Below are 11,090 nucleotides of genomic sequence, written 5' to 3' on the forward strand. Positions count from 1 at the left end.
ATTGAACATTTATCAAACCACGGTAGTTTTTTGATATTTACTTGTAGCTTGCTGATCTTGAGCCATGGTTTGATCAAGCGACTGCGTTGGACCCCTTTGTCAACTTGTTTCAACAGGCGACTAGCCTCACTATCCTCCGCATCACTTTATCTTTTGGGCTCGATCATGAATATCGTAGCTAACACTTGGAAATTTCAACAGCTAACTAATGACTACATCTTTGGGCTCAATTGCAAAGTCCTAGTTCTTGCTGACAAGCCACCCGTTCTTAATAAAAACGAAATCCGTGAATCTCTAATGTCTAACAACTTGACTAGTCTTAAGAATATAAAAAATTTTTAAAAAAATTACCTAGTAAATAATACTAAATTCTAGAGGCTAGATACAAAAGGTAACTTGAATATAGAACAAAATCCTAGGAAAGCAATGTAATTAATTGCTTAATGTCTCTACACATAAAGTAACTATAAATGCATCTTCATGGGTAATCCATACAAACCGAAATACTGTCTTCTTCTATTCTTCCCTTATTACACTTTCAATGAAACATGAACAGGGCACTTCCAGCCACTTGAACAGAAAATACATACACATTCCACAATAGATGGTCATTTTCCCAACCGTCAAACAAGACTTTCTTTCGTGACAAAACCAAGACAATGATCCCTGCGTTCGGTAATTTACACGCTACGATTTCCTGTTGATTTCTCGTTAACAGCTGTTTGTTAAAATGGCGCAAGGGTCTCCGCTTGCCTCAGAATGACTTGACAACAATGCCATTATTTCAAACAAAGACAAACCCTAGGGACAGCTCAACAATGAGAAAATCAGTTCAGAAGAAATGGTTCTAAGATCTTCGACTCCTGGGGCGATTCATACTGCCAGGTGGGAACAATAGAACCTTTTGTAATGGAGCATCACTAACATTATTCACTCAAATTGATTATCTTGGTTCAGTAATCCAAGTCTAAGAAGAAGGAGATGGTAACAAGCTAATTGCTGGCATGCTTATGTCAAACAAAGGATATATGACAAGTATGGTAAAGCTTCCATTTGAGACACAAACAAAAAATGTGGTACATACAAAAATTTACCAATCTATACCCAGATCTCGAGATGTGAAGAGTTTGTCAACGTACAAGATGATAGGGGCAACTGAGTCTATATAAATTTGCATCTTTGTCTTTGCTGAGATTTCTGAAAACAAGAGTACCAAAACATTGCCGTTAAACAGATACTGAAAAGTGATATAAGTGTCAATGAAGAAGCATCTGCAACAGAACATCAATTCTATGCTTAAGGAAAAAAATCAAGGGGAATTTGAATATCTGGTCATGTTAGTTGGAGTGTGCAGACCAATAGTGCATTGACAATTTGGCGCTTGCACAAATTATCTTATCATGTATAAATTATACAGTCTAATCCACTAGTGTGAAGTCAGTTCTAATAGTGATAGCATTGTCCCCTTTTTTTCCATGGTTATCACCCCTCCAGCAAAAACAAAATTCATTACCTAGACCTCCACATACAGGTTTATAGCCAACTAATTGACTTCAGAAAAATTCCACAGGGTGAACTAACAGAATGAGGCAAACAAGGTCAGGAACCAAATGTGTAAAACACATTACATGGCCAAACCTAGTTCAGTTTGACTAGCCAAATGAATTCACAATTAGTCAACATCAGACAGCAAGACAATTTGACAAGTCACCAAATTCCACATACAGTATCGGTGGAAATAAGCTAAAATGCATTTCACATTTTTGCCGAGTATGGTGCCAGCACAGAAGTTAAGATATGAATTACAAACTCACCATCTTCATTGAGTTTCTTCAGTAGTTGAGCCCTTGTAGGAAGTGCATACATCCCCGCCGCCACAGCTTTCCTAATAGCCCATGCATGGTATGGAGCAAATACCTGTGCATAAGCTGTTGAAGCTGGATCCTTCAGGGAATTTCCACTGCCAATATTGGGTTTTCAAATTTTAGAATTAATTAATAGAAATTATGAAAAATAAACATCACAAGAGAATATTTTTAAGTTCTAATGAAATTCATAACAAGTATCTCCTTAGAAAGAAATGGAGTAAAACTCATATCATTTGATAATAAATTCCTTACTTCGTACTATTAAGTAAATATAAGAGTAACTTGGGCAGAGTAATTTGGGCACAATAACAGGAAAACAGATGCATGTATTATCATTTACCAGATATTTTTCTTTCACTCAACTGCTAAATAAAAACTAATCAGGTGGAACTAAGATTCTGTGAGCAAACACATTTACTTTCTTACTTACCACTTCTCCTACACAACACTGCAGGTATTCTTTCTTAATTGAACACAAATACCTTAACCTTGCTTAAGGTTACTGTAGAACAATTTTAGGATCACTTACTCTGATTTACATGGTGAGTTCTGGTTTAAATTTTCCTAAACTTCCGCACTTGAACTGTCAGAGGTAAAACTAATCCCCATAACTCCATATCCCAGATATCAATAGTAATCTTCCCTCATTATTGAAACTTCAACAACTTGAAAGTTCACAAAACACATGAGCCATTTAATCATGACAAACATCCTTATCCCGCACATGCAAAATGAATTCAATTTGGTTAAGTACAAAACAATCAAACCTCTGGTCACCATTAACCGTAATCCAGAAAATGACTGCAAATGTTCTATGTAAGATAAAAATTCTATCAACAAACTGAGAAAAAATAACAAAAATAACATTATGTATATGCGTTTCCATGACCAACATGGAAACACACAGTAAGGAGATCAATTTGCTGAGTTTGTCCAAGCACCCTCTTACACATTTCCCCTTCATTCAGAAAAAGGATACAGCAAGAGAAAAACAAAGAAGAAGATTAACATAACATGTAGCTCGTACTGTTGTGGAAGCTTAATAGCTTCATTTTCTATCTTCAGCAAGAAAATTCCAGGAGCAGGCATGGATACAATTTTCTCATGATACAAATGAAGTATGCAAGGGAGTATTTCAAAAAATAATCTTGAATAAGTTCAATACAAACATTCTGTATACCTCAGTATATGTCATTTAGCAGTATCTCAATACCAATAGAAAGGAAAAAACAAAGAATTCTACCATATGCACATATTTGAGCGCCAAAACTGAAGCTAAGCCACTCCAGAACTTCCACTATTTATCTATTGTAGATCTATAAAATGTTCGCTCACAGACTCCACTTTAGAATCAATATCCTCAAAATCACAAAGAAATACCAACTCCTAGCAATGTCCTCAAGAAATTCTCCCAGTTCATCCTGCCTACTCATTATGCCCTTTTACAGGGAAGAACCTAGAAAATCAGAACTAGCAGGTAATGATTACACAAAGGCTAACTTTAATTTACCTAAAACACCCATCACGTTTTCCTAAGGATACTTTTGCATGGCATTCAAGTATGAAGTGGAATACCGAGCAATCTTGGAACCTCTCCATCCAAAATACTGTTTGACATCAAAATTTTGCAATAACCAAAGAAATCAAGTGTCGAATTAACACAGAATTTCTTGAGTGATACGATGCAACTGAAACATCATATTCCATATCAAATTGCAAAGACAAGCGACTGAGACATTCATGTGCCTTCTGACATCAAATCTTACCAAAAAGTGACAAACTATTAGTTAATAGATCTGTCTTGTATGTCTTAATTTCTTGTAACAGTCCTCTAACAGTCTAAGAAACATGTAAATGCAGTCCAGCTTCCACCTGTACTAATTTCACAACCTCAAGCAGTCAGTGAAGCCACAGTTTCAGTCATTTGTCTAAAACCTCCTTCGTCAGGTGAAGATATCATATGCACCATTGAAAGCAACAAATTGCTTAATTTTTTTAAAAATGCAAGATTTCAGCCCTTCCAAGCTCTGGATTGCTATTTATGAGCAATGGTTCATTGGAATGACATTGCCAATGCAACAAATTCTGAATAGTTAGGTTCTTCTGACTTGCAAGACTAATAGCATTCCCACCCAAGTATGCAAAACCAGACTTCTTGATTCCTCCTCCATTTTTCAAGATCCTAAAAATCATTAAGATCACAAAAGATCCTCCATTTCTAGTAATTATGAAGCTCAAACACCAAGATTTAAAGCAATTTAACAAAAGCTATATGGACTAATTTCTTGAGATCTACACAACCTACAATAATAGGTCATGTATACAACTTTTGTAGATACTATCAGTACTGGTCTTTCAACTAGTAGTTTGACAACAAAAATACATAATACAGGTAATGAACACCAACTATATCTTCCACAAAAAATTTCACTATAACTAAGTAACTTGCAAACCAAATTGGTCAGAGCTCTCTTTCTCCAGTCAATCAGCGATAAAAAGAAACACTATAAACAAACAAAGATCAACTTCCACTTTATCAAACTTCAAACTGTCACAGGTTGAACAAAATCCCAACAAATCACAATATAAGCAACTATAACATTTGCACAAGCACACATCTGTAATAATTACAAGTTGCTAGGAAATAAGCTCATGATAGATGTTCTATACCTTGGCAGCTGGTGCATCACTGAGAAGCTGGTTTTCTTTTCAAACAAAAGAAAAGAATACACTACTTTAACAAAGTGTGAGCAGCTCTTTGGATTACACTTTTTGTGTTAACCAAAGATGGCCTTATGGAAAAGGCCATAACCTTTACAAACTAAAAATGCTCTAGTTCAAAACAAATCCCCACAAGTTCCTTTCGACCTTTTTTTTCATGCAAAAAAATTCTCTGAAATTAAAAAATTGCATAGGGTGTTCATTCAACACTAGTCCATATATGTCTGATTCAGCGCATAGACTTATTATTTTCCAATAAATGATTTCATGTCATATCAGTGAAAAAACAAGAAACACCATACTCAATGTGTTTCTCGTACTATCTTATTCTGGTCATCTTCAACTATCTAGCTTAAACAATCACACTATGATCAATATCAGATAACATCAACTTCAACAAAACATCATATGAGAGGTGTTATCCTAGCATTAGTTTATGTATTTTTCTAATCATCATATTGAATTTATGATTTCAAAAAAATTTCTACAGAAAGCGAACATACTCTGATGATAAAATCTGTTCAAATAAAACTTTGACCATATCCAGTCCGCGCTTCACTCTTAACAAGTTCCTAGTATGACTTCCTGCCTTCCTGACACAATTTGCTTCGATGTCCCTCTCCATCATGACTTGTAAAGTTGCAACTGATTTAGATGTCTCTGCCAGATCATCCACCTATTGTCCAACACCAAAAATTGAATTATAAAACTAACTTTCAACAGAAATTCATGGCAATGTGTTTGTGCATTTCACTAACCCAAATCAAGAAAAATAATGAAAAACTTCTTCCATCACAAATGTCAAAATGTAAAAAGCAGATACATTAAGAACATCCCGATAAAATTAAACACAGATACGAACATGAACAGAAAGAAAGAACTTGACAATTCAAATAACATTCGTTAGCAATTCAAATATGCCCCTCCATTTAAAGAAGGCAATGTAATGCCTTCTTAATATAAGCAAACATAAGGCAATGTAATGCCATTAAAGAACAAAAAGTAAAACACAAATGCAGTGCGGCATTGTAATTCAACGCGAATATAACAGACTGTAATCAATCAGTTGAAGTATGACACTTTTGAGCCTATAGCTTGTATGCAGAAAATTACTGATGCCATATCACTTTCATCTTACACATTCCACACAACCCCACTTCAGTGATAAGAAAAGACTTCTTTCTTTTTCTCTTTCGCCATTCTGATAATCAGCCAAGTGTCCATGTTAATGCCAAATTCAGCTTGTACTGAAGAGTACCCATTCTTTCTCTTTACAATCATATTCGGCATTTCAGAGTTTTTCATCAATTAAATCGCATACAAAAGACATAAAATTTGACCTCAATTGCTCAAGTATTGTATCTCTATGTATCTATTCAAACAACAGGCAAACAAACTATGATCAATTCGACATTTTTTATTTAATTAAACTGCATTCAATTACAGACCAAGATAACAAAAATCCCTTCTTTTCCACAACAATTCTCTTAAAAAGAACCAATTGAACCCAAAAGAAATCCCAGTGAACAAAAAACCAAATTAACGTGAAACATTACAATAATAAAAAGACAGTGGGATTAAAAGGGCACTATACTTTGGCGACATAGTCCATTTCCGCAAACTTGAAAGCGATTCCAAGACAACGAAAGAGAGGGGAGACGAGAGAGCAAGCCTGGGAGAAGGGACCGACTCCGAGGTGGGCTTCATCGAGGCTATTTTGGGAATTCAGACTATCGGACAGGGCTTTGAAGGCCTCCGACATCTGCCTCAGCGGCTTCCCTTCCATATGAGGATTGATCGCCATTTTTGGAGTTGACAAACGAAGAAGAAAGGAATATTATCAGAGCTGGAATTATGCCGGGAGACAACGCTAAGTTGATGCTGTTTTCTGCAGTTTTTATATTCCTTCTCAGTGGGTGGTGAATGGCATTTTTTGGAGAATAGAATCGAATCAAATTACGTAGAATTAGAGTAATTTTTTAATTCATTTTGGAATTTAGTATTTTTAAATTCGTTTTGGGTTATGCACAAAAATATGTTTGTACCGGCATTATTTGCACAAGAATTCTTTGCTTGCATCACCAACATTCCTCCCAGACACCTTTTTATATTTTTTATTTCACATATATTATAATATAAAAAGTGTTATAGTAATTATTTCAAATAAATTTTTAGTTTGTATTTTATCTAACTTATCTCACATGTCAAGTCAAGGTTGGCTCATTCATCTAGCGAATCACACAATTGTATTTTAATTTGATCTATTTAAATGGTTAATATTGTAAACACTAATAGTGTATAAATTAATGAGTTTTTATCAGTTTACTCCCTTAAATTATATCCCAACTATTAGTTTAGTCCCTAACATTAATTTTTAGTCACTTAAGTCCATCTGTTAAGTCAAAGTAGATAATTGACCATTAACCCACTTAAAAATTGCCCCGCTAACTAACTAAAAGTTTTGTGAAAACTTTTATGACAAAAATACCCTCCCCTCGTGCTTTAACTATAAAACAAGGATTAGAAGGCTTTTCTCTCTTCTATTTTATTAAATTATTATCAAAATTTCTTATTTTGTGCAATACCTTATTCAAGACATTGCAAATATGATGATATTGAAGTGTGGAATTTCATAACCTGTTTGCACGTCATTCCGCAAAGACAATCTTAGAAAATTTTATCATTATTCTATTATAAGCTCTATTTGTTCTCAAGTGATATATTAGTAAAAAAAATTTTCCCTAGTGGTCCTTTTCTTTTCATAATTTTCCAAAGTATAAGAACATGCGAGTTTTTCCAAATTGAAGCAATTCTCACACATTAAGGAATTGGGAACCGGACATTATTAGTTCAAATTTTCGCTTCAAGTCATTCAAGCTTGATTTCCTTGATTTTGTCTGTTGATCCATCGTCAAACACTTGATTTCTTTCTAGGGTTTCTATGAGGGAGAATGGCGAGAGTTTGGGTTGCTAATGACGAAGAAGAAATTAGAAAAGTGGTTTCGATTTTTTTGTTTTGTCGTCCCGCCACTTCATATAGGGCATTTTTGAGAATGAAATTTCTTTTTTAGGGTTTCATAGGCATATTTGTCCATTCATAATTAAGTTGGATCTAAACATGTCTTTTCTCATGAATCCATCTTGCTTGACCGTTAGTCCAAGGAGTTAAGTGACTAAAAGTTAACGTTAAGGACTAAACTAATAGTTGGGATATAGTTTAAGGGGGTAAAGTGATAAAAATCCTAAATTAATGAATATAGATGCGTGTCACTTAATTTAATTTTAATTTCAATTTCAATTTTTACACATGTGATATGCATCTATACACACTATTATATACTTGTGCTAAATGCACATTTGATGCGTGTAATAAAGAACTACATAATATTTAGGGTTAATTGCATTTTGCACTCTCGAACTATCAGCGAATTGCAGTGTGTACCCCGAACTTTTAATTGCAGCAATCTAGTGCCTTCAATTATCCATCTTTTGCAGATCACCACATGAAAACCAATTTCCATCAAATTCAACCAGAATCATCCAATCCAAAAATAATGAAAAGACATTTTGAACCCTTGGTTTATTTTTGTCCCCAAAATGCCCTTCTTTATCTGATAATCATTCCTGTCCAAATATCAAAATCCTATGTTCATCCTTAATCTATCTTCCCAAATTAACGTAAAACTCTCCTCATCTTGCAGCAATTACATCTAAAGGTGCGGCTACTTTGTACTTCATCAAATAATAATTGGTGCATCATTAATGATGGAACAAATTATCGCAATATAGTGATGGGAGTTTCTAGGAAGCCTCCTAAAATTCTCAAAATCAATTTTATCTTGCAAGACAAGAGTGCTGTCATCCGATGGTTTACAGGAAGTGGTACTATGATCATTGATCATGGACCAGTATTTGTTACCTTTATATGCAATGAAGATACATTCCAAATTCTATCAATGTTATCCAAGTGAATCCAAATTCTCTTTATTTTATCCTATAAACTTAAAATGAGTCCATTAAGTATCATGTATCAATGCGTTAAGTCCAAGATGCTAAATAGTTAAGATAAGGGTAAAATACACTAAACCCCCTTGTGGTTTGGGTTATTATCATAAAACCTCCTCATTGTTTAAAAACCCCCAAAGAACCCCCTCGTGGTTTGGACTAATTTGGGCAATGAACGGAAATCGTCCAATTTGACGGAAAGTGAATTACACACGCTTGACAAGCGAGTGTGATAACAATACATCAAGGGTAATGTGGTAATTTTATGTTTTCTTTTCTTTTCTTTTTTTTCCCTTGTTCTTCCTTTTTCTTCTTTCTCCTAAACCATTTGGAGTAGAAAAACTGAAGCAAAACTGAAGCAAAATCAACACCAACCTTTGTTAATCTTACTTTTCCTTTTTTCTTCTTTCCTTCTCTATTTCTTTTCCCTCTCTCTCCCATCTACTGGTGCAGCAAACCAGAAAGCAAAAATGGAAGTGTGTGAGCAGTAACTTTCTTCGAGTTGTGAAAAGGAAAAAAAAAAAGCAAAAAAATTTTTGACTTTGAAAGACTGAGAAAGAAACAGCAAGCAGGAAGATTGAGCACCAGAAAATCCTTTGACAAAGAATTAATGGCATCCACTATCTTCATACAGGTTCGGCGTAAGGGATCATTCATCGTGACATCAAATCAACAAACATTTTGCTTGATGAGAGTTATGTTGCTAAGGTTGTAGATTTTGGACTATCAAGGTTTGGCCCATGTCTGAATGAGACCCATGTAAGCACAGGTGTAAAAGGAAGTTTTGGCTACCTTGATCCAGAGTATTTTTGCAGGCAGCAGCTTACAAACAAGTTAGATGTTTACTCATTCGGGGTCATGCTATTTGAGGTTCTCTGTGCTAGGCCTGCCGTGGATTCATTGTTATCCCGAGAGCAAGTAAATTTAGGTTAATGGGCACTGGAATGGCAGAAGAAGGGGCTGCTTGAGCAGATTATAGATCCGCATCGTAGAGGTCAAATAAGACCAGCCTCTTTGAAAAAATTTGGGGAGACAGCAGAGAAATGCTTGGCAGACTACGGGGTACATAGGCCTACCATGGGGGATGTGTTGTATGCTACTAAAGTGGAGTAGTATATTTTGCTCTTTCATGGAGTTTTTTGAGATGGGATGATAACAGTAATAAATTCCTCCATGAATATGCAAGATTTGAGAAAATTAAGAAAGTAAAATTTGGGTATTGTCTTGATTTGGATTTTCAGTTGAATGGTGGCTATGGTAATTGGTGGCTGTTCTACTGTTGTCGAAGGAAAAAGTGGAGATTTGGAGAAGATGATAAGTTTTGAAATTTTCAAATGAGCCACTTAATGTTTCTTTATTCACAAATGAAGTGAGAAAGTTTTTAAAATCTTATTTAAATCTTGAACTAACTTTTAGTATAGGTTGAAACAAGGTTAATATAGGAATTTCATATTTTCCATCAAATTGGACGATTTCCGTTCATTGCCCAAATTAGTCCAAACCACAAGGGGGTTCTTTGGGGGTTTTCAAACAATAATGAGGTTTTATGATAATAACCCAAACCACAAGGGGGTTTAGTGTATTTTACCCTTAAGATAACTAGTCTATGACAATTATCTAGGTTCAGTATAGAAGAAAAAATATTGTGATAGATTTCAAGGAACTCTTTACAATTCAAGTTTAGCTACAGAAATCAAGGCCAACAATTGACTAGAATGTCTTGCTCATAAAAGCTATCCAGAAATTACACATCTAAACTTTTGGGAAATTGGCCACCAGGGAGAACCATGTGTTTATACTCTGAAATCTTGCCATCTACCAATATCATTTATTATATTTTCCTCAATGCAGTGAATTGTGATGTATTCAATTAACATTCTCTATTGTAGGTTGGAATGTACAACATTGAATTAATTCTAAAAGACGGTATAGGAATATCCTACATCTATAGTTCATCTAACAATTGTCTACTATACAGATTAACTAGGACCTTGGACCATCTAGTAATGCCTAGACCTATCATATTTGGCAAATGATGGCTGATTTAAATTCATTGTTATCTCATCTTTACTGTCGTTTTCTCGAATTTTCTGTGAAGATCTCTCTCTTGGATTTCGACCCAATCCTTGGCTCCTATTTCACATTGTTCGATGCTATGTCCTTTTATGCAATCATGTAAGTTGCTGTCAAGAACGATTGAAGTGTTAGAGAAGTGTTTGCATATCATTTCAAGTGATTAGTCAAATTATTGCTTAATCTTGTTTTTTGGAAGAGTTATTGTAGCATATCTTGCTACTACTAATGCTTGGAAAGGAAGCACGCCACATTCTCCTCCTGTCGTCCTCCTTTTTATTCTGAAAATGTCTATATCAGACTTGAACAGTTCTTAAAAACTTCCAACTTATAGATCCTAAGTTGATCATTTCTCAGTGAAATTTCCCACTGACTTTTCATTCTACAATTAACAGAGGACTAAATGCTGTAAGAAAGAACCTG

The 11,090-nt window shown here is 34.8% G+C and overlaps 1 protein-coding gene across 1 annotated transcript; it reads right to left on the reverse strand.

Moving 5' to 3' along the window:
- Nucleotides 1-396: 396 nt before the first annotated feature.
- Nucleotides 397-6,490, reverse strand: LOC113783164 (accelerated cell death 11). Its single transcript, XM_027329229.1, has 4 exons — nucleotides 6,184-6,490; nucleotides 5,093-5,265; nucleotides 1,815-1,960; nucleotides 397-1,197 (listed from the first exon to the last, which is right to left on the reverse strand). The coding sequence occupies exons 1-4, from the start codon at nucleotides 6,391-6,393 to the stop codon at nucleotides 1,091-1,093; spliced, it is 636 nt and encodes a 211-aa protein (XP_027185030.1). The 5' UTR covers nucleotides 6,394-6,490; the 3' UTR covers nucleotides 397-1,090.
- Nucleotides 6,491-11,090: the final 4,600 nt, after the last annotated feature.

The sequence above is a fragment of the Coffea eugenioides genome, chromosome 9, assembly GCF_003713205.1.
Source record: "Coffea eugenioides isolate CCC68of chromosome 9, Ceug_1.0, whole genome shotgun sequence".
NCBI classification, from domain to species: Eukaryota; Viridiplantae; Streptophyta; class Magnoliopsida; order Gentianales; family Rubiaceae; genus Coffea; species Coffea eugenioides.